The 26,580-nt window shown below is 53.5% G+C and overlaps 2 protein-coding genes across 7 annotated transcripts in view; both read left to right on the top strand.

The window, feature by feature from the left end:
- The window catches only part of LOC144476781 (uncharacterized), a 237,388-nt gene extending 217,536 nt beyond the window's left edge, over window positions 1-19,852 (top strand). For all 6 annotated transcript variants that reach the window (XM_078194007.1, XM_078194004.1, XM_078194002.1 and 3 more), the window contains 9 exons: window positions 7,966-12,240; window positions 12,452-12,766; window positions 12,871-12,943; window positions 13,010-13,428; window positions 13,521-15,500; window positions 15,567-15,689; window positions 15,776-15,942; window positions 16,027-16,241; window positions 16,315-19,852. In XM_078194007.1, the coding sequence (XP_078050133.1) occupies window positions 7,984-12,240; window positions 12,452-12,766; window positions 12,871-12,943; window positions 13,010-13,428; window positions 13,521-15,500; window positions 15,567-15,689; window positions 15,776-15,942; window positions 16,027-16,241; window positions 16,315-16,736 (7,971 nt within the window). In that variant the 5' untranslated portion in view covers window positions 7,966-7,983 and the 3' untranslated portion in view covers window positions 16,737-19,852. The remainder of the gene's footprint in view (window positions 1-7,965; window positions 12,241-12,451; window positions 12,767-12,870; window positions 12,944-13,009; window positions 13,429-13,520; window positions 15,501-15,566; window positions 15,690-15,775; window positions 15,943-16,026; window positions 16,242-16,314) is intronic.
- A 1,427-nt stretch (window positions 19,853-21,279) lies between these two features.
- Window positions 21,280-26,580, top strand: part of Fstl5 (follistatin-like 5) — a 59,324-nt gene continuing 54,023 nt past the window's right edge. The window contains exon 1 of the mRNA XM_078193949.1: window positions 21,280-21,708. The gene's annotated coding sequence lies outside the window, so the exon portion shown is untranslated. The remainder of the gene's footprint in view (window positions 21,709-26,580) is intronic.

The following is a 26,580-nucleotide window of genomic DNA, read 5'->3' as shown; positions in this document are numbered from 1 at the left end:
TCAGCGACGCGCTCCGAAATAATCCCGCGGCTCTCATTACGAGCGTCGTTAATCTCCGCCGCGAGGAACGCGAAACGAGCCAATTAATCTTGTCGGCAAGAGCGGGCAAACGCGCTCGTAAGTAGCGGTCCGACGCGGATGAATAATTAAATCCGTCCCCGGGACCGGGCCCGATCACTGGGTCGCGGCATTTTCGCAGAGGAATTCTCTTGGATCAGCGGTTCCTTTCAGCGAAAGGGACGAGAGCGCCGAGAAGGGCGTCAAACTTGGGCTGCGACCGAATTCTCGACGGCTTTCTAAACCCTATCGAATTTCGGTGCTGCATGAAATCTGTCCAGCAAGCTTTCCTTCCCTCCATTTTTCCTTTACATCGTTTCCCTTCGGGTTTCGCGTTATCGGTCAAATTTTTAACTGCCTCGTCCTCGACAGCATTTAATTAGCCGAGCGCGACCGTAACAGGCTGACGTAACTATTTAAAAAATCCCGGGCAAATGCAATTCTCAACGTAGACGGTAGACGGCAAGCGTCGTCGCATTTGGGAGATCCCTGTGCCCCCTGCTCGCAGTTTGCCCCGCATAAAGTTATTATCAATGGCCGCAATAGATCGGACCCGGAACCGTGAAAATCGACGGCTTAGGCTTCGCATTAATCGCGGCAAATTTTTAGCCAATAGGTGAGCCGCGAAACGAATTCGAAAACGTTTCGACGCGGCATTCCCTCGCGAGCGAGCGAGCGCTTGTTCCGGATCCGGGCGGGAATGGCTTTGCCTAGGGAAAAGGAGGAAAAGGAAGGAGAGGAACACGGCGTGAGAAACAAAAGAGCTGGCGGAGGAGGGGCGGAGGCGAGAGAAAAAGAAGAGTCGCGAACGAAAACTCCGACGGAGCCTGGTGTACGTCGTACGTAATTAAAAGTCCCCCGCGAACGCGTCGAAAAAGCTTCGAGCGTGTTGCTGTTTGATTCCCGGGGCTCACAAAGCACTCGAAAATGCTCCTTATACGGCGCAGCGGCGCGGGGTTAGCAGAGAGAGGGAGAGAGAGAGAGAGCCTCCGCTTGGGAAACGTGACCTCCATAAAAGGGAGTTTTATGCGAGCGGTTCGCATTTGTTCGGAGTTTAAAGCCGTTTCTGCAGGTGCTTCCACGCCGGTAAATTGCATGTAAACCCTTCCAGGCCAATTGCGCGACGACGGAAACGAGAATTTGGACGCCGCCGCGGCACCCTGATACGTCCGCGATCCTTTTTCGGCCAGGCCCCGACCTCTGCGCGTTACGATCGCGTTGCTGCGCCGACTATACCAAAATTATTGTCGCAGTCCTATTTTAGCCGTTGACGACGACCTATTTTGAAAAGAGACCAAATGAATAAATGGACGACGATGCGGCAATTCTTGACCGACGCAACAAATGTTCCCAGCAATCGTTCTCTCATTTTCAGGTTCGAGATTCCGCCAGTCGCGCGAACCGCGAATAAATAAGCACCGAAACATTGCACACGCGAGCCCCCGATCGAAGCACCTCCGCGAACCAGACGGCTAAAAATAATCAAATGCATTCGCGAACCGTCCAAAAATGTCCAACGTCGGTACCTAAAATTGTCGGTGTTGCTCGAGTTTCCGTGCCGTTTGCGACGAATACGTTCAATCCCCTGCCCATTCACAGCACAGCTCCGATAAATCGAATCAAAATAACTGGTACTCGCGCGAACGAAAGAACGTTTCGCACTTGGCGCTACCGCGATCCCAACGTCCGTTAATTTAATCGGGCAAGATCCTCGGTCGTGAATTACACCGAGGCGGAAGCCCGGAGCGAAGCGAAACGCTTCCAATCGGTTTTCAGTGTAGAACAGGAGAATCAAATTATCGAGATTATATCGTTCGTTTGAACGCGTTGTGGAGACCTTTGATTTTAGTCGAATAGTTGGACGCGATCAATCGTCTTCGACGAGTCGAGAGACACTGAGAGACGAAATACCGTTTACCAACGATATAGGGTCTATGAAAAAAAAAAAAATCATCGCGTTTGACAGGAGTAGCTGGGCAAACAGGTGTGAAAACATTTGATAAATAAACTGGCAAATGAAAGAAAGCGTACTCGGGCATAAATAGTCTGCAAAAAATAGTTTAGCAAAAAACAGTCTGGCATTCCGTCACCGAAACACATGAACGTGTTTGCGAACGAATGCCGTTTGCGATCGATACGAAGCGGCGATTGTAAGAAAGTAAAGTCAAGAAAACAAAAATCCAGAGTCGAAATAGTATTGTTTGGTACACGTGGTGTTACTCGCATTCATACGCGACGATTCCGGATTCGGGAATGTAAACGTAAACAGAATTTGCTGTTACGAACACCTCTTTCCCCATTTAACAAGATCAGTGCGCGTTTAAACGTTGAGCAAGGAGAATGGTTACTAAGAGACGCGAATTATCAATGAAAGTCCGCAACGAAATAATCTCGTTATACAAACGCGATAAAAGTTATCGAGAAATCGGTAGGTCATTAAAGTTGAGCTTTTCAACCGCGAGGTACGTGATTAAAAGGTACAAGGAAACTGGTAAAGTCGAAAATAGAAAGCGATCGGGTCGTCCAAAAGTGTTTCCCACGGAAGTACGAAGAACTGTCATCCAATATTCCGGAAAAAAGCGTCCCGTAAGTGCGACAAGTTTAGCTATTGACATGGCAGCGTATTCGGGAAAAGAAGTCGATGCCCAAACAGTTCGAGATGATTTTTACATTCTACGGGAATTTGTGGTAGAGAAGCGAGAAAAAAGAAACCGTTCATTAATGAGAAGAATAGGGAGAAACGGCTCGGGTATGCAAAAATATATGCAAGTAAGATAATGGAATTTTGGAGGAGGGCTATTTTCTCAGATGAGAGGAAACTCGTTAAGTCGGATCCGTTTCTCGAGCTGGCCAAAAGGGGGTCGGTCGATGCTGCGCAAACTTCGAAAGTTAGGAAGATGGGTCTCCGTGGTTCCGAGTTGATAAATTTGTTGCGGAAAGCGCGGCGCTCATAAGACGTCTCTGTTCGTAAAATTCCATTTGCCATGATTCGATCGGCCCGTTCCTCGAGCACCAAAGTCCCCGTTCCCAGCGCAGTGGTTTGCTTCGCTCGCTTTGATCACCGTCTTTTTTCCCCGCGTTTGGCTTCCCTGACCTTATTCCGGCTTGCCGGTTCAACGGTCCGTCGTCGCTCCGCTCGCCGCTCCTCGCCGCTCCTCGCCGATATCCATCCGTCTGCCCGCTTGCAGCTCGCTCGCTCGCCCGCGCCTCGTTTTTACCGCCCCCGGGAAAACTGTTTGCAACTGGTCGGATTATGAAATATTACCGTTGTCCTGGCTGGGTAAGTCGTTACGAGAGCCCATTACGAAACACTGCTGGCCTGCCCTTAATGGACATCCAGTGATCTTGAATAATGATTGCGATACTGCCAGCCGGTCCGTCCGCTTTCCACGAGCCACGATCGAGGATGTTCTTTCCCGTGGATCACAAATCACGAGCCTGCAGACCTTTCTTCGAAATTAGAAACACCGTTTATTCTCCCGCTTCCTCCGCGACCGACGGTCGCTGCAGAAATTTCTAATACAATTTGCCCCTCGGACGGTCGCCGAATTTCGAAGACATCTTTTCAGTTTCAGAACAGTTTCGCGCAACGATTAAACGAGCGGCGAATTTTATACGGGCGATAAATTCGGCGAACGACCGACCGCGAAGGATTCGTGGAAAACACGGGAAGAATTATGATCGAAGAAATATAATCTCATCGAAGAAATATAATCTCATCGAAGCTACGAGTGACGCGAATGCGCAAGATCGGCTGACGGAAATCTCGCGAGTTTCACGCGTTCCGATGGAATTTTATTTTATCGAGGCGTTCTCGAGCTTCGAGGGATCCAGATTTATCAAATTAAATGCCCGGGAGAATGTTCTTCATTTTTCTAGCTACTTCCGCTTCTTTCAGCTCTCGCTATAGGTCAACCTCTATTATGGCCGCGCCGTGCCGCGTCGCGTCCGCTTTCCAATCGATTCTCGCCCCTTCGTCTTTCTTACCGCCACGTGTACCTTCCAAGGTTATTCGTTCGCTACCTTCGAATGCTAACAGCGCTTTGCGAAGAATCGGACAGGTGATCCGAACAAAGCGAACAAAACGATATTTTTTTGCATTTTAATCGGATAACTCGTTGGACGATGACGATAGAATCGGATCGAAAGCGAGCGATACGAAGCTGTCGAAACTTTCTCGGGCATCGTTCCGCCACGGCATTCTCCCGTGAAAAGAGGACAGAGAAGAGCCTCGCGGCAGTTTGCCATCCCAACCCTGAGAAAAATCGCAAATCCCCGGGAAGCAGCGACTTTGGTCTACCGGGGCACGAAGACGGTTCGGGGATTAACATTTCGCCGAGGAGGGTAAAAGCGTGGGAAGCCAGCAGAGGGCGAGGAGAGGGTTGGTCGGCAGCCGATGTCGATGTCGATGTCGATGTCGATGTCGATGTCGACGTCGATGTCGATGGGAAGGTGCGAGACGCGGGAGACGGCGCGAACGAGCGTCAAGTGGCGAAGAGGGTGTCGACCATGGTGGTCGGTTGTTTGAGGTACGGATGCGTTTGTTGCGAGAACGGATGAGAGTGGATGCCAAGGTGGAGAGAGCGGGTCGGTCACGCTCCCCGTCCGTCTTTGTCTCTCTTCCTCTTCCTCTTCCTCCTCCTCTTCCAGTTCCACTGCCGCCAACACTTCCACTTCCTCCACCGTCTCTTCTTCGTCCCTGTTTCACTCTCGCCAGTCCCCAGTCCCTGGATGGGGTTCGTTCGGCCCTTTCTACGCGAGCACGCACGCAGCCCGATCCCGCGCTCCGGCCCCCGCCCGCATTAGTTTTATTGCTCGTCTCGCGCGGGGACGGGGACAGGTTTCGACTACGAATAGTCGGAAAAAGCGTCGGTGGCACGATCAAAGATCCGCGCCTCGTAGACAGCCGCCCCGGGTGACGCGGAATCAACGCAAAGATCCGGGCGAATGGTGTTTTTTTCGGTGGAAGATTGCTTCGCGGATCGATCGTCAAATTTGCTAATCGCGACAACAAAAACAGGAGGAGGAGCAAGTTCCGAATTTCCAGAGTTCCAGAACTCCGGGGATATCGCGGGTGTCGAAACTTTGGGGAAGTTGAAAATCTTTGCAACCGGGAAGTCTCTGGCAACCCAAATATTATGTCGAGCAAGTTAAACAGGAAATCTTCGCGCGCTAACCAAATCTTGGTTAGCGCGCGACGTCGCTCGACTGCTCGATAGATCGAACGATCACGGACTCGATCGAGGTCTCGCGGTAACGCGGGAAATCCACGGAATCGTGGTTAACTGGAATTCTCACGGCTTCTGGCATTGCCCGGCATTCGATAACGCTGCCGGTAATAAATATCCCGGCTAAAGCAGTGGCCGATGTGTTTCTGGATTAGAGGGGCGAGGAACGACGTTTTATGGCTGGATTCGGGACGGCGAAATGCGAAAGGGCAGGCCGATAAGATTCGCGATATATATATTGCTATTTTAGTGGGCGCGCGACGGTCGAACGGGGCTTGATTCGTCGGCTCGAGCTATTCTACCGTGGAAACTACATATAATGCCTTTAAAGATGCCTTTTCCCTTGATTAAACCGGAAACTTTTATACAAGATGAACACTGATTTCTTGTTGGAATACATTCCATCGATTGCGAATAATTTGTTTCAATTTCCGTGAAATTGTAATCGTTTAAGTAACAATTTGAAAAGACATTCTACGAGAATGACAGATTTATAGGACTGAGAGAAAGAAGCTATTCACCGGTAATTGGACAAGTCTGGGACAATTAAAGAAGGCTGCTCGGAAGCGAGGATATCGGTATCGGAGCCTTCCGACCCTCGGACGATTCTCGATCGATTCGATTTCCTCTCTGCTCGGCTGGTCTCCGGAGAATTCAGACCTCCCGGGAATTCCCGGTTGTTGAATTCGATAAAGGGTCTCTAGGAATCTATCGACCCCGCGATATACCTAATTCGGTCCTCGTTCTCGAATATTATTACAATTCCATTTTAGACTATACATTTAAACGACTGTACCGAAACTGACGGATCGAATGATTTCCGAGCGGTCCCGACCGTGTTCGACCATCATGCGTGGCCCTCGTGTGTGCCCACTTGTGGTAGCACCGTAACAGGGAACGGAACAGCGCGATACGAAACGAAACGAAACGAAACGAATAGGGGTAGAAGGGAGGAGGGGGAGAGGTGGCGAGAGAGGGGCTGATTCGAGAAGGCAGGGCCTTTGACTCGCTCGCGAAGGGGACCGAAGCAACCCCTTGCTCGACTCGGTCTGCAAGGGTGCGCGCTATCGATTCCCGCCTCCGCCGTCGGTCTACCCCATCTACCATCCACCGCATCTACCTGTGCTATCGTCGAGCCAACGCATTGGTCGATTTTCTCAAAAAGTCCCACGAAAATCGATAATGGCAAATACGTTGGCAAATAATTCCTAAATCGTTCGTCTAAATTGTTCTTATGTGGAAAAATTGGATTTTCCATTCTCTATTGGAATGTTTGAACGTGAATTTATTTAAATTGAAATTATTTCGCTTGCAGTTGAAGTAATCGAGTTGCATGGCTATTTTGTCGATCGACAGTGATTTTTGTCCATACCCGAGGATTATTATCTGGCGCAGTTCGACGCCGCGTCGGAATTCGTGGCTCGATTGACTGGCGTGTGCTCCGTTTTCCTCGGTGCACGCGGACGGTGTCTCGTCGACCGTCGCACGTCTCGATGAGCCACGACAAGATCGAGCCGTCTCTCCTTTTCCTTATCCTCCGTGTGATAACCGATAACGATCGTCGCTCGAGTGGCTGCTCCTCCGCGAGGATAAGGATCTCCGGCGCCCTCCGATATCCAGCTCGCCCGGCATTTGATAAGGACTCGACGTCGAATCCCGTGACAACGGGGAATCACGATAACCGACGATCCACCGGTCCGTAGAAATCGCTGCTCGAAACCTAACGATCGACGCGAGTCTCGAGTGATTTATGCGATGGCTCGGCTTCAATGGAGTCGCCGATCCGGGGAATGGAATTTTTGGTCTTCGAGACGCGTTGATTTCGGCCGAGAGGAATGTTTTACGTGATCGCGCGATAAATTGAAAAATTTCTCCACACCCTTAGTTAGGGCAGAAGGAACTCGCTGCAATAAATTATCCAACCGAGAATGATATCGAACCTAAGCGAGGATCCATGTACGAAACAAAGCTTCCAACCATAGGAATTCGTAATTGGTCGGCCAGTGGTTCCCGAAAGCAATTGGAAGATCGCGTTTAATCGAGCCACGAGGAGCGAGGTTTTCTCCGTCAATCTCGGCCATTTAGGGTCCTAACTGGACGTCATCGGAGTCGCCGAGCAATCCCGCTTTGTTCCCTTCGGCAGGTTGCTTCGCCGCCGCTTCTCTCAAAGATCTTATCTTTCACGGTGCATCGTGGCCCCAACGAGATTAATAACGCGAGATCGCGCCGCCTCGCAGTTCGAGTCGCTCGAGAAAGTAGGGGCAATAAAAGGTTGGAGGGGGGGGGGGGATGGAGGAAAACCGGAGAGAAACAGAGAGAAAGACAGAGGAGGGGGATGCTGGCTCGCGAGCAGACAAATACAAGACAATGAAGATTAATGTTTCGGCCCGGTTCTATGGCCGTCCTGGGTAGCCAACGGAACCGTGCGAACCGAGTTTTCGGTGCTACACACACCGACGCTTGTCCGTGTTCCCGTGGTTTCGTCGGCGATCCTCGCGTTTAAACCGTTTCAACCGACGTTGTCTTCGCTCTCCGTAAACAATTTTCGTTACTTTCCGATTAATAATTCCTAGCACCGATTCCGTCGAACGGAACGTCGAAGGGGAGTCGATCGAGCGTAGATTAAGCAGCGGCGATGCAGACGGACGATATCGTTGACGATGGACATTTGTAATTGCAGATCAGCAGGCGGCGTGACATGGATGTGAGCTTCACGAACGTACTAGAGGGGGCTCGTCAGTTCTTCCAGGGACTGCCCGTACCGAGTACAGGTGGTGTGGCCGCGTCAGCGGATCACAGTCACGCGACATCAACGAGTACAGCCTCGTCTACATCGGCGTTGCACGACCATGGCGCTTCTTCTCCGTCGCCAGCAGCCCTACCAGCCCCGCCAGCACCACCGCCATTATCGTTACCGTCGCAACCGACTTCGAGCAGCAACAGCGGCAGCGGCAGCGGCGGTAGCAACAATAGCGGTAACAACAAGAACAGCGGCAGCAGCAGCAACGCCAACAACGATTCCGAAGCGAGTCGATACCCGAGCAACGACGCGCTGCAACCTTCGTCCGCGGAGAACGCGTCCAGCTCAAACAGTTTTTGGAGTCCCTCCGTGGAGCCCTATGCTCCGCAGCCAACGAGAGTGGAGGTGCCGGACACGAGGCCGGGCGACGACGCGTCGTCGATGGAGGCCAGCTCGTCGTGCTCGAACACGATCACGTTGACCGAGATGCAGCCGTCTAGCAATCGAGCGAACCGATCCTCCTCGAGCTTCCCCGCGAAGCAACCGTCGCCAAAGGACCAGTCGACGACGACGACGACGGCGACGACGTCGACGAACGCCGACGCGATCTCGTCGTCGCACCTTCACCCGATGCAGTCGGTTCAGCAGCCGACGTCTCCGGGTCCGGTGTACCAGCAGCTAAACACCGTCTCCAGAGCGTCGTTCTCCACGGCCGAAATACTCGCCTCGTCGCACCAGACGAGCTACCAGACTGCCAGCGAGCGACAGCCGCAGCCGAGCGCGGCGTCCGTCGTAGCGCAGAGGACCCAGTACTATCCGCGCTACCATCATCCGGACATCACGAAGAGCGCGCCGGTCCCGTTCAGCCAGAATTCGATCTACCAATCGGCCAGCGTGGCGCCGGCGACGTCTTCGGGGACCGCGCAGACCAGGCCGACCCCGATGGAGCAGCCTCACCTGACCGTCGCCTCCGGCCAAGCGCACGGCCTGGAGCAGAGGGTGCCGAGCTCGTACGGCAACCCGGCGGCACCGACGAGCGCGACGTCGATATACGGATCGTCGGCGACCCAGAGCTATCGCGCGGTGCAGCAGAGTCGATCAGGCTCGACGGGCAACCCGGCGGACAGGCCGCCGCACTCGTCCCGCGTGTCCTCGTCTCCGTCCTGCTCGTCGGTGAACCCGTGCAGCCCGCGGCACGCCGGGAGCTTGAGTCACATTCCTTCGCCGTCGTCGGCGTCATCGTCGCAAAATCTTCCGGCGCACATTCCATCGTCGCATCTGCCCTCGCCGAGCAGCAACGCTGCGGCGCATCGTTCCCAGCAGCACCAGCAGCCGCAGCAACACCAACAGCAGCAGCAGCATCATCATCACCAGCATCAGCATCAGCATCCGCATCAGCATCCGCATCAGCATCAGCCTCAGCATCAGCATCAACCTCAGCATCCCCATCAGCATCAGCACCAACACCAGCTTTCTAGTCGAATAAACGCGTCCTCGCATTCGATCGGCGCCAACGCATACCGGATGGTCGTTCACGGGACACCGGCGTCCTCCGCCTCCTCGTCCACCTCCTCGTCGTCCGCCTCCTCCTCCTCGTCCTCCTCCTCTAATCAGATGCCACCGCCGCCAGCGTTGAGCGGTTATCATCCTGTTGCTTCTCCCCATGACGCTCCTCATCACGCCGCCCCGACACCGCACAGACAATCTCCTCACGTGTCCACCCTGCACAATCCTCACGCCTCTCCTCATCACGCTCCGTCTCCCCACAGCAGCTTCCAGCCCCATTCACCGACGTATCCGCCGCCGCCGCCGCCACCACCGCCACCGCCACCACCACCCCCGGCCACGTCCACTCCTCACTCGTACAGCCTTCCAATTACGTCGCAACACTACCAACCGAGCCCCGGTTACGCCGGCAACCTGTACGCGCTGCCGCCACAGTCTTCGTATCATTCCTTCCAGAAGAATCCGCAACCGCCGCCATCGCAGCAGCCGCCGCACTCGCAGCCGCAGCCGCAGCCGCCGCATTCGCAGGCCAACTACTACCCGCAGTCCCCGCGATCCCAAGGACAAACGTCGTACGCGCAGCAGATGCCGATTCCCGGCCCGGCTCAATCGATCTGCTCCGGGACCGGAAACGCAAACGGGCCCGGCTACCACTCGAGCAAACCGGTCGCGTACAACGGTGTCGATTCGAAGAGAAGCTCGATGGAGGTGTCCTACGGCTCCTATCGATCCCCGCTGACCTCCGTTCAGAGGACAAACGCGCACAACCTTCCGCCGATCGCCGCCCTCTCCTCCTACCATTCCAACCGAAGGGAGCAAGCGGCGAGCAAGGCCCAGCCGATGCAGAGACACCACCGCGGCGGATACCAGGCGAGCGCTGCGAACAAGGCGGTCGCGGCGCCGCCCGTGTCCTCGATGTCGGCGCCCCAGAGGCTCGTCGAGTATCCGACCACGATGCCCGGGATGAATCACGCGATGCCGGTCAACGGACGAACCACCACCGTCGCCAACACCTCGTACAGCAGCAGCAGGTACTCGAGTAGCCAGCACGGCTACCCGACCTACGCCACCACCACGGCGCCCAGCCATCAGGGCAGCAACTCCGCCAGCACCACGGTCACCTCGATCGGGGTCGCCGCGAGGTCTTCCGTTCCACCGGTCAGCGCGATGCACTATCAGCCGACCGACGCGAGTCGAACGGGATCCTATCATCACCAGCCCGTCCTGGCCACCGACGACTACGGCTACAAGGAGTACTCTTATCAGAACTCGTCGTCCGCGTCCACGGCCCAGTCCACCGTAATAGCCTCGAACGTAATCGCCCCTCCGCAGACGAACGGCGTCCGCAAAAGGGAATCGCCGCTCGACCTGTCCGTCAAGACGGTCAAGACCTCGGCGGATTCGACGGCGCAGGACGACGTCGAGACCGTCGCGGAGAAGCACGTGAGCAGCTCGTCGACGGTGATCTCGTCGAGGAGCGGCGGTTCCAGAGGCTTGCTGCCGCCTCCGCCACCGCCTGTGCAGAACGCCCCGCAGCCTGCCGCGTATCCCGCCTTCGACAACCGACCGCCGAGAAACACCGGCAGGAGCGTGCAACCCGCCGCCGGCCAGATCCGAGCCTCCACGCCGCAAACGGTCTGCGCGCCCAAGGTAGACTTCCTGCCGGACTTTAACTCGGCGCCGCTGCGTCACCACCACGGCCAACCGCACGAGAATACTTTTCACCGGAGGAGCTCGACGCAACAGCTCTACGCTCCGCCCCCGCCGCAGTCTCTCTCCTCGCAGCATCCTAATAATACCGCTCCACTGCCCCACATGTCCTCGTTCAAAAAGTCTTCACTGCCCGCCGCGCAGGTGTACGATGCCGTGACCGCGGCAGCGCCGCCGCCGCCGCCGCCGCCGCCGCCGGTACCGTCGTCCTCTTACCTGGCGGCCACCGAGTCCGTGTCCTCCAGGTCCTCCAGATATCCCCCGCCGATGGTCGACCCAGCCAGGATGGGACACGCCGGCTGCTTACCCGTCCACGACTACCCTACTACGGCCGAGTCCAAGTATTACGCGGACAGCAGAAACAAGTTCGGGCAGCTGCCACCGACGCAAAGGGATCGCACGCCGACCAAGAGGCCGGGGGACGCGATCTATGGAGCCGCGGTGCCGCACAAGCAACCCAGGCTGGACGACTGGTTTCACAAGCGACTGTCCACCGCGAAAGCGATACACGAGCAGCAGAAGAGGCAGGAAATGAACCTCCAGGTGCCCTTGCCCAACGGCACCCTGGGCATCGCGCCCACCGCCTACGAACAGAGGTCGGACAACGGCTACTCCTCCTCGTCCGAGTCCTCCCGCTACCACCAGCAGCAAGCCTACTGTGATAAGAGGAGCTACATCAAGCCTCCCAAGCTCGGCCTCGGTTCGCCTCCCTACGGTCATCCGCACGTAGCCAAGCACGGCAACGCGCACCCTCTGCCGCAACAACCGAACCCCGGCCAACCGGTCTACCCCGGTTACCGTCAGGCCCAGAAAGCAGGCCCGCCGCCCGGGGGAACCTCCACCGGACAGCCCGCTGAACCGCCCAGCAACACCGGAGCCGACAAGAGGGTCCTCAGCCTGCTCAGGAACAGTCTGGAGAACAAACAGCAGAGGGAGGAGCAGATGAACAGTCAGCAACCCATCTTGGCCAATCACAGTCAACAGATTTTCCAAAACAAGGTACGGTTTTTCCAATTTCCTCGTCGCCGCCATTTTCTCTTCCGTCCTCTCGAGAGGACTTGAAAATTCGCGCGAGCTCTTGAAAATTCGCCTCGGAAACTTGTTCAGGTGGGCTCGCTCGCTTCTTTTAGAGAGACCCTGTAGAATTTCGAGGAGGCGTCGAAATGGACGGTAGCCGTCAAACTAACGATCACGCGGTCTATTCCCTCAGGTGGTCGCTCCGGTCGAGCCGAAAACAAACATCGGACGACACAATCTGTCACCGTTCACGGCGGCGAGCCTATTGGAACGGAACAGCAACACGCCGCCCCATTACAAGTTCCATGTGCCGAGGGCCGTAGACTCGATCACTCAGGAGGCGCCCCGCAGCTTATACGCTTCGAGAGTAAATTCATCCGCGACGCTGCCTGGCAAGGAAGCACTCCTGGGACCTCGGGGAGCCGAGAATCAGATTCACCGTGACAAAGACGACGGGCTTGCCGCCATATTAGCCGCGAAGATCAGGACCAAAGCGGAACTTAAACAGGTGAACAGGACTGACGCGTCCTCCTCCTCCCCCCACCTCGGCTACTCGACACCGTCGTCGTCCCCTTCGTTCGCCGTCTGACGACCCGCTTTCGTCTGTTCCAGGTGGGAACCGGCCAATTCGCGAGCAAGTCGACCGCCGTACCCTCCTCCCAGGAACCCTCCTCGACGCCCAAAGGTATTTCTTCGCTTCTCAAAGTCTAATTAGAGATAGCTAAACTTGATCAAGAGTTATCGTTTGCAGAAATATCGGACAGCGCGGCTTCGACATCCGGCCCGCAGTCGGTGTCATCGGCGGGCAGTCCGCCGAAGTTGACGCGCGAGAAGGTGGCCTGTCTGCCGCCTCGGAGACGACTGTTCTCGAGGACCGAAGAGGAGAACATGCCGGTTGCTGCGACCGTGCCGGTGCAAGCTCCGGCACCCGCGATCGCGTCCACGGTTCCGGCGCGAGCCAGCGGCTTCAGAAGTTCCTCGGAGACGTCGGTGTTCGATTTTAGGGAGAGCGACTCCGAGGGCGAGATGCCGGTCCTCGAGCGGCAAACGCTGGAGGAGATGAGGAGGGACAGGAAACAGCTGTCCAAAGTGCAACCACCCGTGCCGCTGAACGACGCCATGTGCATGGGCATGACCTCCTCGTCGGATCTGGTGAAGATCGAGTTGAGGGTGAGTGATATTTGCGCGGTCTAGTCCTAGATTCGATGGATAGTTTGGCATAGGGGAGAGCTAGCTTTTACTGAAAGACCTCTCGCTCGCAGGAGAACGAAAAGATCACGGAGGTGGACAGCTTCTGGTCCAGCGCCTGCGACAAGTTCATGGAGCAGCTGCGCACCGGCGACGCCATGAAGAAACGCGGTCGCAAGAAGAAGTCGAGCTGCACGGTGACCTCGAACCTCGACGAGACGGGCACCACCGACGCCGTCAACGACAACGACAACGACCACGACAACGACAAAGAGGCCGACGCGAACACTTCCTCGGAGATCAAGCCCGAGGACATCAAGCAGGAGCTGGAGGACGTCGAGTCGCCGCCGGACGTCAAGGAAGAGTTGTTTCCGGAGACTGGCAAGGAGGACGAGACCACCCCGGAGCCAAAGACCGTCAAGGAGGAGGCGAAGGAGGAGGAGCTGGAAGCTGAGAGAGACTACGACAAGAACTCGAGCGACGATTCGGACGAGATGCCGCTGATTCGGAGAGCGAAGAAAAAGATGAAGAAGGAGGAGAGCGACTGCGAGGAGGAGATAATATGCAGGAAGGGGCGAGTCGGTCGGGGGAGCAGGATCAAGCTGCAATCGTCGAGCGGCAGCGAGTCTTCGAGCGAGGAGAGCGACGCTAGCACAGAGTTTGGTCACGGGTCCTCGGTGGCGGACAGGTTGCGAGCCAGAAAGCGGACGTCTAACAACGCCGAGTCCGAGGGGATGAAGCTGCGGTCGAGGGACACGACGCCGCACAAGGCCAAGGGGGAAAAAGAATCGAAATCGTCAGCGTCGAAGCCGGGTTCCGGGTCGCAGAAGGGCAAACCGAAGCCCCTTTTCGGCGACGGGAGCGACTTTCGGCCGGGTTGGGAGGAAGAGGTCTACGTGTACAAAAAGTCGTTGAGGATGCCGACCAGATTGATCACGGTGTCGAAGCCGTCGAGATTTCACAGGCTGTCGACCTCGCTGCCGGATCTGGACCCGGACTCGCCGGCCCTCTCGGTCTCGATGGACAGCTCCGACGTGTGTCTCGGCAGAAAGAAGATCGTGGACAGCGACATGGAATCGAACTACAGCTTCGGTGCGATGGGGCTCGGCGCGGGGAGCAAGATCGACGACGAAGAGGCCACCTCGTCCACGACGATCTCGTGTCCTGCGAAAGCTACCAAGTCGAGTAAATCGGAAGGCAGCTCCATCGTCGATGTCCTGGCTCAGAAGGTCGGCACCGGCAGGAAAGACCAGAAGAAGAAGTCCAAGGACAAGGTGGAGAAGGAGAAAGCGGAGAAGGGCAAACCATCGTCGAAAGGTAGCAACGAACCGGAGCTGCTGCCGACTCCGAGCCTCACGCCCTTGCTGGAGTCGGCGAAGCTGTCCAAGGGCAAGACTCCGATCAAAGACTGCAGCCTCTTGGGCTACTTCCGCAAGGAAACGGTGAGCACCTTCCGGGACACGTTCAAGAACAACCACGCTCTGCTCAACGAGTTCTCCACGCTGGTGTTGAAGACTAGGACGAGGACGGAGACGCGGGTGCTGAAGAAGCAGGCCACCATCAGGGAAGTGTTCGGCGAGGAAAGACCCGCGTCGGCTCCACCGATGCAGAATCACGACGACACCTCGCAGGACGACGACTCGCAGACCGAGGGACCGGAGAACGCGTTGAACAAGATCAGAACGCTGAAGCAAAAGATGGTTTGGGTGCGGAAGAACGCCGGGATCCTGAGGAGTCACAAGGCGATCCTGAACTCGAAGCGGCATCTGTTGAACGTGAAGAAACGGAAGGACCTGTTGAAGTCGCTGGCGGAGAAGAAGCTGCACAGTCTGAAGACGGAAGCGGAGGACGAGGCGGCGCAGGAGGAAACGAACGACGCGCAAGAGGCGGAGAACAACGACTTGGACGACGAGACCAACGAGTCGGAAGTTCCTAACAAAAAGAAGCTCAAGCTGCGGACCAGTCGACGAAAGTTCCGCTCCGGGTTCGACTACATCCGGAAGAAGAAGAAACCGTTGAAGAAGGACGAAAGCTTGCCCAAGGAAAGAAAGAGGGTACGTGTTTTCGATCTCGACGACACCGCGTTCAAAGTCGCGTCCTAACGTACGTTTACGTTGCAGCAAGCGTTGACGAGGCCCAGCCCGGAATGCGTCGCGGACATCCAGACAGAGATCAGAACCTGGGTGATCAAGAAGGGTGTCGGTGAAACGTTGTTGCACAGGGCTGCTAGACTCGGTTACACGGTAAGACTATTCGTAACAGTCCTCGTCGAAGAGGGGGGTAGCCCCGCACTATTGTAGTGCCAATTTTATTCGCGTTCCGTTTGCAGGACGTCACAGCCTACTGCTTGGAGAAGCTCAACAACGCGCCGAGTCCCAAGGACAACGCAGGGTACACGCCTCTTCACGAAGCGTGTTCCAAGGGCCATCTAGAGATCGCGAAGCTGCTGCTCGCGTACGGGGCGAACGCCAGCGAGAGCGCGAACGGAGGAATAAGGTAATGTCTCGTCTGAGCGATCGTCGTCCGAGGATAAACGCGATTAAATCGTTCGAGATATCGATTGTCCGATGGTTTTCACAGGCCGCTTCACGAGGCTGCGGAGAACGGTGCTACGGAATTGGTGCGACTGTTGCTCTCGTACGGCGCCGACCCTCTGCTGGCCACGTACGCGGGTCAGACGCCGCTCATGTTGGCTGCGGACACGGACGCTTATTCGATTCTGGAACAACATTTGGACGATATTCAGGGTCGGACGAGCACGCCGTGGTCCTTTGGTGGACCGTCCTGTATTTTCGGTAATTTCGCGCAAACCTATCGGAAAGCTATTCCTACCCCGCGAACAATTTCTCATCGTTCGAATTATTCCAGACCCCGAGGAGACCGGGCACAACCCCCTCGACGACCCTCCACTGGACATGCCGGAGCCCGAGCTGGACGAGATCGAGATGGAAATGAGCGACGTGAATCTGCCGGTTCTATTCTCCTTGAGCAACGATCCGGACAAGTGGGTGCTCCTGCAGGATCTGATGGCGGCCCTCAGGCTAAAGAGCAGGGACGCGCTGCTGCGCCAGGTGAACCCCAAGGCTCACGCCGGCCCGCCGGCGGTCGCCCATCGGGACGTGATGAGGGAGCTCAAGCTCCAAGACTTCCTGGAACAATCGAGGTGCTGTCACCTGCTCAGCGGCGGCGAGAGGATCAACGTGAGGGGCTCGAAGGTGACGCTGATCAAGTACAACGACAAAGTGAGGTCCCTGTTGAGCGTCGAGAAGGTGGTGATCAGCCTCAGGTGACAGGAGGCGACTCTGGGGCGGCAGCCGTCTCCCCAGGCAAGACCGTCGACGTCCGCTGCGAAGGACGTCCCGAAGAAGACAAAGAGCTCCGGCAGTTCCCCGAAGAGGCAAGGTAGAACGCGTCAAGGTAACAAAGCGTCCGATTGAACTGAACGCGCCTGGACTCGTTTGCACGAGGGGTGGACGGTACGTAGCCGAGATCGAACAATCGAATCGATCAACAGCGAACAGTGACGCACTATTATTAGCAGTATTTATTGGAGAATATTCTATTCGTGTCTATTCGCAAGAACAGTGATATTTTATTAACTAGAGCCAAACGATCGGGTCTGTAATTGTAACGCCGCTTCTAGAGTCGAGGATTTCGCTGTCGCCGCAGAGATTTAGAAGCACGATATATCGTTCCTGTCCGAAGATTGTACGATACTATTTGCGATACTATTTCAGCGTTCAATCTCGTGTTAAGAGACCGTGAACGCAACAGTCCTCGCGAGGAGTTTAGGGACTAAACTCGCGGATAGAACGGACGACGTCGTCTAGAGATATTTTTTATCGTCGTCACGGATCCAGCGTGTCCGCAGCAGTGTGCGCGCGCGCGTCGTGTCCACGCGCTTCTTTTTACCAAGAGGATCGGCGATTCGTTGTTGGGTAGACGGACGACCGTCGGAGCGCAAACGTCGACTCGCGTCATCGGCTTTCGCGTGTTACCAGTTTTCTTAGGTTTACTCTGTCGTTTCTTCCTCATCGTTTCTGCCCGTTTTTGTACCGGTAGTCGAGCGAGAGTCGATTGCCGGAGTAAATCCGGTTATCGATCGAATCGTTAGGATTAAGTAAGCGTTGATTAGTCGTTCGAAAGTGGAGCATTTATTTTCCTGTTTTCCGTTTACCTTTCGTTCTGCTCGTTTTCTTAGTTTCCCCTTACTTTTTAATCTATTTGGGATGTGCAATCTTCTTGTTGAGCGATCCTACGAACGACGGTCGGTCCCGGGCTGGACAGGGAACCGCGAGTGTAGAGGGAAAACCGTGATCGGATCGCGTCCGTTGTGCAATAACTTTCGTCCAGCTCGCGATCGACTCTCGGATCGGCGGTTTCCATTTTCGATAATCAGTTGGGCGCGTTTGCAACGCGTTCGCCGTTGCTGCTCGAGTATTTTCTCCAATCTCCAACCGCCCTGTCGTTGTTCGATGGCACGTTTCTCTTCGTTCGGACACGTTCTCGACAAGTATGGCGAACTTTGTTATCTAGTACAATTTAATCGACAGCGATCAATCGGTTTGCTTTCGGATCGCGGCGATCAAACGTGGCGTCGGGCAGCGAACGCGTCCAGGCATCATCGCCGGGAAGAACGATTTAGCAAATTTTCGGAAACAAATTTTCTTCCCGCCTCGGTGAGCCTCCCACGCGACGGAACGCGTTTTAACGTACTTGGACGTTCGCGTCTCGACCGAACGGTTCGCTTGCGCGCTTCATTTCACTCTTTCCACAGATTTCAGTTGTTACGATCAGTCTCAGGGAACGTTCTCTACGCGTATTTTCGACATTCTGTGCGTTCTACGAATTGGACAGGGACACGCGGTCAGCCGTCGTCGATCGACAACGACGCGCTTGTCTTCGTATTCGATGTACAATTAGCGGGGAAAATTGACCGCGATTCCAGAAATCGACGGCTGGCCGCTCTCGCTGGACAGTTTCACTTTCGTTTAGCCGACGATTCGAAGGGATCGCGACGCGGACAGTGCAGTTTAAATGTACATAATACCTATTTTCGAAGGAAACGATTTCCAAAACCCGGTTCTCGTTTTAACGGCGGTCCCCGTAATTTTTACGAGGGAGATTCGGCCGTGCCGGCGACCCTGGATTTCACCGTGTAAATCGATCGACGGTCGGTCGATCGAATTCGATGGGAAAACGAACTTGTACGTACTGTGCCGATAATTGTACCTTTCTCGAATGTAAAGTAGATGCATATACGATGTAAGTAGCGGAAAGAACGCACTGCAAACACTTGTTCATATTAGCGTATTAAGAACACGTGCACACTCTCGTGTAATTGTAATATGGCGCACGGAAGAGAAGCCGCGCTTAGGAGGACTTGGTGGACATTGTAATTTCGGTGAACCGATTCTACAATAGATACGCGGAAACGACGAGTATGTACATACTTTTCGCAAACTAGGGGCTATCGCAATTATTACCGCTAACGATTATTATTATTATTATTATTATTATTGTTATTATGTCATTATTATTCTATTATTATTATTATTGCTATTACGATGATTATTATTATTATTATTATTACTATTTAACACTACCGTCACAATAACTACCGAGTACTACAAACTACCGCTGATGACTATTACTATCGCCACCAACAACTATTGCCACTACTGTCACCGAGTATCCGCTTTTTTTATTGTACGATATATACATAATAGCGAACTATGAATGTACATTTTCTTAGCTGTAACGACTCCTCCATCAACAACACTACCACCAACGCCACGATTGTCCTGCTATCCTACTCCCTCCTCCGATATGCCCTCTTGTAATTTATATATACATATTCGAGATACTTCTAAATGTGTTAAACTGCTGCTGCTTTATGAGAAAGGAAGAAGAATTATATGTGAGGAAAAAAACAAATATATATATGTATATATATGTATACATACATATATACATATGTATATATTTTATTTCAAAAGTTTAGTTTAATGGATATATAATGTTAAAACGCGAGGAAGATAACAAATTGAATTCTCTCTCTCTCTCTCTCTCTCTCTCCTCTCTCTCTTTCTCTCTCTCTCTCTCTCTCTTTCTCTCTCTGTGATTCGTCTGATGGAAAATGGAACTAAGGAAATATGATAGATAAAAAAAAAAGAAGAAATCAATTGAAGAGTTACGATTATTAATTGATTAATTAAATAATTAAGTATTATTATTGTCATCGTCTCATTATCATTGCTCTGTACCGTCAGGTTATTACCGAACAAGCCACAATGGGCCGACAAACACAGTTTTCGTAACAAACTCGACTCGTGATCTTTTTCTTTTCGCTAATAACAGTAACGAGTTATCCTATCGATGTAATAAAAACAAGTATTTTTACCGATATGCCGTCTTTCATTTTCCGTACCTTATGTGACTACATATACATATAATGCATTGTATAAATGTGATATAGCAGTGAAAAGTCGAAACGAAATAACGCGGAAAGTTTAATACGTTTAGTATGATCTGCCACTAAGCGGCAGCACCTATTGCGCTATGAAATTTCAAAAGAATGCGAGATGTAAGAAGTAATTTACTTAATTGTTACCATTATTAATACCTGCGAGTACAACATTACATTGTAATTCTATTTGTAAGCGCAAGTGCGTTGAGTAGAAATTAGAAATGTTCGATTATCATAGGAGCAAATCGTACGAGAACACTCGTACAAAAACAAAGAAACGATTCGATATTAATTATAATTAATAATCCGAGAACAAAAACATTAATAACGTGATTTATTACAATTTATGTCCACTTGGCAAATTTTCTGTTATCACTTGTCCATAGAGTCGGTATCTAGATTGTGAACGGAGCTATAACCGGTTCATGCTTCTCGCTAATAGTTTGAATCGTCTTAAGCTGATAACGCTGCGATACCGAAATTATTTGAGATAACAATAGATACGAATCGATAACAATTCCAATTCATCGATTACCCACAAAGTTCGAGTGATACGAAATTCCTCATAGAAATGATCGATTTTAAGAAAACGATTCTCTTTCGTTCACGATCAATTTATCAAACTGCCTATACTTTTCTCGGGACTTTCTTCGATAAGAATCTTTATAATTTCAGCGAGTTTGAAATAAGACACGCGAAGCCGATGGTTTTAATCGGATGGGTATTGTCGAGGTTAAAACGCTTTATCGAAACAAATTGATTCCAGCCGAAATCGAACCGTCGATTTCTCAGGCTTGGTACAAACGGCCACAAACTCCCGTATCGAAAATAATTGGAATCGGTTTTGGGGCTAAACCAAGTAATCCTTTTACTTCCCTTCCATTTCCCTTTGCGAAGAGCAGGCAGCGCGGAACAGCCGATCGTTTCATTGCGGCTAATTGATTCGAACGTTAACAAGGTTCGGTGGCCGCCGGCCGGTGTATCCGGGACACGGTGTTAAAACTCCGTGAAAGTTCCAAGCCCGTAGACCGCAGCGCGCGTTCATCCCGTTCGGTTAAATCCCGGTAAGAAAGCGGACCTTCGGGGGAATCGGGGGGATGGGGGGGTTGGGGGGTTAGGGGGTAGGCGAGTAACAACGGTTCGAACGGAATCGAACCCGTTAGTTAATCCGGTGGCCGTTTTACTTCCTAATTGGCCGAATCGCCGGAAAAGTTTGAGCGAGATCCGTGAGAGACGCGAGAGCCGCGAGGGTCGCGCAGCCGCGACAAGGGTCGCACGCTGCGCCACTACCGCGCCGACCTCGGGTTAGGCTAGCCGAGGTTCGCGTCGTTTCCAACCCTCTCCTCATGCTCAGTGCACCCCAAGCAACCACCGCGGTCGGAAGGTTTCACCCGACGCAGATATCGTCGACGAGTGCACGCGCAACAACACACGCGCTCTCGGTGGTGGACCCGAACCCGGATCTCGATCGTTTCCGTCGCGTTCGAGTCGATTAGAGTCGATCGCGCGATGATCCCCGAGATCGACCGTCGACGCAGCAACCGAGACGCGACGCGAAACACGAAACTCTCCACGTAGCTCGAACGTAGTCCTGGCGTCGTCGAACGCTCTCTGTAAGGGACTTTGAACGTGGATCGTCGACGGCTGGACAACACCTGGATCGCGATCACCGATGCGAGCATGTGCAAGGGGGTTCGGTGTCATTGAACACGAGTGGACAGTGTCGATTCCGGGTCGTTCCAGCAGCGAAGACCGTTCCTGCGAACCAGCCTCTCCGATCGCCACTTCACAGGGTGAGTGAAAAGCTATATTCGCGGTTCCCAGAGATCGCGACCCCCGCGGAGCCGGCACGGCGATCGAGTCGCGTGGAAATGTTGTTCCGGCCGCGGACGCGGTGTTTACATTGTTCCGGGAACCTTCTCTCGTCTAAGGAAGAATGCGCTGCATTACGATCACGGATCAGGCTTTCTCAATCGACTTCCGATCAAACACCGAGAGTAGTCGCGTAGAGTACGCGCGAACCGGCGACGGCATCCGATCGGGATATTTTTCATCGAAAGGTTCGTGGTCGTTTGCGCGAACGAGGCCACGACAAAAGCGTGGGTGGCCGGGGAAGAAGGGACCTTGGACGGGGGGTGGCACGATGCCGCGATCCGAGCCGAATCGAAGCGAAGCGAAGAATCCTGGCAGCACGCGCCGGATGAATACGCGGCGGCGACAGAACCGCATACCCTAACTTCGGGTGCGAGTGACATCTACGAAAAACCGTGGTCGACGCGCAGGCGCCTCCACCTGTAGATACTCTGCGCGGGGCTAAACGCTAGATTTATCCGTCGGTGGAGCGGAGCACGACCAGAGTATCCGGATCAATAGAATTACCGTTTCTTCGTTTGCAGCCGCTTCCTTTTTCCCGGCCCGTGCCTTTGCGCTCCCGCGAGCTCCTCTTTCACGGGTTCGACGTCGCGAGTCCCGACGACGACGACGACGACGACGACGGTGCACGCCGAGATGCCGGGCGTACGTGCGGAAACGTAGCGACGTCGACGTCGACGAGCGGAGATCGATAAAATTCCGTATCTCGCGAAAGAGCATGCCTCGTGCTCGCTGCTCTCGCTTCCGACGCCTCTTTCTTTTATTGCCCTCGTAACGGAGCGTTATCCGGCGATCGTAGACACCAGAATTCTTCCCGATCGTTCCTTTGCCACCCCTGCGCGGGGGGGACGGACGCGTTATAAGCATTGCTCCTCTTGTTCGCGAAACTTCGATCGGGACCGCGAGAGATCGGGATAGAGAGAAACCTCGCGGTTTTCCTCCCACTCTCTCTCTCTCTCGCTCTTGGACGACGGCGCGACTTTACGAGAGGGAGGAGGAAAGCGACGCTCGCGGAAACGATCCTCTTCCGCCGCCAGATAGGATTTATTCCCGCTGAGCGCCGGAACGATATCCGACGGAAAGGATCCTCTCGAGTAGCGGTCGTGATTCGGAAAACAGGGTCCGCGTGGATTTTCCGACGCGGCGCTCGCGCGGATCATCGGATCGGTCCTCCGTGCGGGGAATCGGGCGAAATCGAGTTCTCCCGATCAAATGAAATGCGATAAAAACCGTCTGCCAGCGACGCGGCTGTTTGTTTAAAACCGAGACCGCCCCGACCGTTTTGTTTTCTTTTTTTTTTTCTTTTTATTCACCGTTTCGTTCGCCGCGTTTTCTTCGTCATTTGGCACACGCGATTATCGATTGCGGTGTACGAAACGCCGAAAATAACGCACGCGTAGTCACCGTCTAGTAAACGCAGAATGGTCTGGTTTATCGCTTTTTATTTCCGCGGTCCCTGAGAGCGTCGTAAAAACAACGAGATCGAATTTATTCAAACTCGTCGCAAGTTTTACGAGACCGTGACGGAAAAATGCTCGAACGAAGAAGTCGATTCGGTATAGAATTTTCTATCCCCTATTGTCCCGTCGCGCGGCAACACATTGGGATCGGATGTCGAACAGTGGGAAATTGATAGGGGCGAATCGGAGAACGAGGAAGCCGGTTTTCGAGCGATCTCGTTAAACGATTTAACGCGCATCTCCCCGGCACAATACCAATACCGGCGAGTCGCCTCCGCTTTCCTTCCTATTACCGTTCTCTCATTACCGTCCCCATTGTTTTCGTTACTCTTATTATTGCGTCCCGCGCCGGTTGGCCGACCGCTCTCCATTAATATCGTGGCCCCCACCCGCGGCTACCTCGACAACATCGTTAACATTAGCATTTTTATGATTATTAACGGTCGTAAGCGTTGCTATTTTCGTCGGTGCGTCGCCGCGATCGTATCCGCGCGGAGCGGAACGCGTCGCGACTCCATCGTTGCGAATCCCATTACCTTTTCAAAACGAAGCGTCGCGTTTTCGCCGTACCATGCCACTACCCTCGGTGCCTACCCTCTTTCGACGGCATTCGCGATGTCCAACTGGGTGGACCAGACACCGATTCCACCCAGACATCAAAAGTCACAGTTTCCAGCTACATAGCTCTGTCGTCGGTTCGAGGTGAAAATTAAATTTGAAATATCGAGCATAGTTTTTTAAATTGGTTTTTACGAGATTGTTACGTGGCGCGGGCTAAAAACGTTGCAAGTTTTCGCCCGGCGACTACGCGTAGGAGTCGACAATGTATCGATCCCTCGTCGTCGAGCAAAGTTCTCGTCGATTTAACGAGAGACCCTCGACGATGAGCCGGTTCCCAAACAATACTACTAGCATCGTATATGCACCGTCGCAAAGTCCGAACGAGCCGCTTACGCTCGAAAGCAATCCCGCTTGTAGCAGCCGAGTTTCTGGAACCTGAAACGCGCCCACCCTCGCAACTCTTCCATGCATTCCCGAGCCGCCACCGCCATTATCGCGCGCCTTTTGCTTTTTCGATCGCCTTTGGTCCTCGATCTGCAAAGCCTATGCTTTCATCCCCTCTCTCTCTCTCTCGACGACTGCCGAAACGAGCCGGAAACGTCGCTGCGCCGTAGCACCTCGACTCGTTTCTTTGATCGTCGACCAGCGAATCTCGCGCTGCCGCGACTCCGATTCCGTCGATTGCGTGTCGAACTGTTGCTTCCGACGAGAAACGATCGAATCCGATCAACGTTTCCCCACCGGATGACGTCCTGTCAGCCCCGAGATTCCTTCGCGATTCTTACCGACCTAGGAAAATCCGCAACGAAATTCAATTCTCCGCGGGTGGATTCGCTTCAGCGGCAGTTTAACTGTAAATATTCGCTATGAAATTTCGGCAAGGATATTTGCGAGCGTTGCGCGGGAGACGCGTAAAGGATTTCCTCTCCCGATTTCAAAGACTGTTTACTGCTTAGGAGAGTATTATTTTACTCGTGCCCGACGATAAGCCAGGGTACACGGAGTGTGCTGTAACGCAAAGGGTAGGAGCAACGGACGAGGCAAAGCTAGGAAAGCACACATAATTAACGCGTGCGCGCGCGCGCACCGTCTTAAGTACCAATAAAATTTCCTCTCTCGAGAAGACATGGAATTAATTTTGAAAAATTAACAATTAGCCGATCCGAATGCCGTTCCCTCGAAACGTCCGGTGCTTCGAATGTCGAGAGAGGCGGTCCGAGGGGTCTAAAAGCGTTTAAAAGAGACTCGCCGGCGAAAGCGTTCTCGCGCGATAGATGCGCGCACGAATCCGACGTAACTTTCCGGGTTGATGCATTTATGCATACCGGGCGCACGTGGCATCGTCTAATAACCGGGGCAATGCATCGCGGCCGTCGCGTCGCGTCGCATTAAACCGTGCGAAACCATCGCCGAGCTTGTGTAGGCATTGTGCCCTCCCCTAATGTTGCGGCACCGTAATTCTTTTTTAATTAAAATCCCGAGGCTCCGGTTCTTACCGGCTTATCCTCGATCGTCCAATCTGCTTTTACCGGGCCGCTATTGCGATTATTTATCGGCCCGTTCGTAAGTCCGGGCTTCAGCTTTATCGACTCCGATCGAAAAAAAAGAGAGAAAGAGAAAACCCGGTAGGCGAGAGAGGACTGTAAAAACGCTGAAATATTATGCAAACGTTTCTTAATACGTGCAACGAATCGCGCGCAAGGTGTACTTTGTCCGCGCGGAAGGATGGTCGTTCGACGTTTTTATCCATTAAAAGATCCGCAACTTCACGGCACTTCAGGTTTCTTGCGAGCATTCGAGCATCGTCTAAACGTGTTTCGCCGCTAATGCATATTGTTTCGCAACGAGATTGAATGCAGTATTACTAATTGATGATATTTGAAAGCAACGGGACGAGTGATAGTTTCGGACACCCGGTACGTCGATCCGGATCGAGCCGTTAGAAAACTACCCCCCGCGCCCGTTTATTTTTAGACGGCCGGGGGGAGAAAGAGCAGCGACTCTTCTAGAGTAGCCAACTATCGCAAAGTCGCGTAAAAATATATCGGTAGTTTCCATATGTGCGGCGTCGCGACGCCTCGCGTCTAGCGGTTATTAGGTATAGCCGGCTTTAGTATTTATAGTCGACTCGTTCCGCCGCTAGATAGGGCCGACTGACCAACGTATTTCTACCCGTCGGTGGTATACTTCTCGGCGACAGATATTTCTAGGTAATAGCCGGACGGCGATGCGAATGTAAAGTTCAATTGCCGTGGCTCGGATCTTTAATGGCGCCGAAGGAGGGGGACGTCCTGCCGAGGGAGACGGTAATCGGAACGATGTTGGACGAGTTGCGCGTGCCGAATCGTTTCTCTTTTTTCCAGATTTTTCTCGTATTAATAGAAATATCGATTCGTTGGTTAGTGTCACTGACGGTGATCCAGTTCGGGAGGGTGAAAAGCGAAAACATGTAAAGGTCGATCGCATCGGCGAGTTCTCCGACCTTTCTACCTGGGATCGCCATTATCAGCGTTCGATTTTTAGACCGACTCGCTTCCATCGTCCGGTGGAACGCGCGTCGTCCGGTCGCGTCGTCGTCGCGGGGACACCCAGTACAGTTACCGCGGATCGTAATATCCGCTCCCATCGGCTCGGTATCGATTTCATTCTTCCATTCCAAAAATGCGATCGAGTTTTATGTGAAAAAAATGAAGATACGTCCAGCATTTGCGCGAGCATTCATAATACCGGAGGATTTTTCCATTGGAAAGCCAATTTTTCGGTCGCGAGCGT

Source organism: Augochlora pura, chromosome 11 (genome assembly GCF_028453695.1).
Source record: "Augochlora pura isolate Apur16 chromosome 11, APUR_v2.2.1, whole genome shotgun sequence".
Lineage (NCBI taxonomy): Eukaryota > Metazoa > Arthropoda > Insecta > Hymenoptera > Halictidae > Augochlora > Augochlora pura.
The sequence above is the reverse complement of the archived record's forward strand: the minus strand, read 5'-3'. Positions and strand labels throughout refer to the sequence as shown.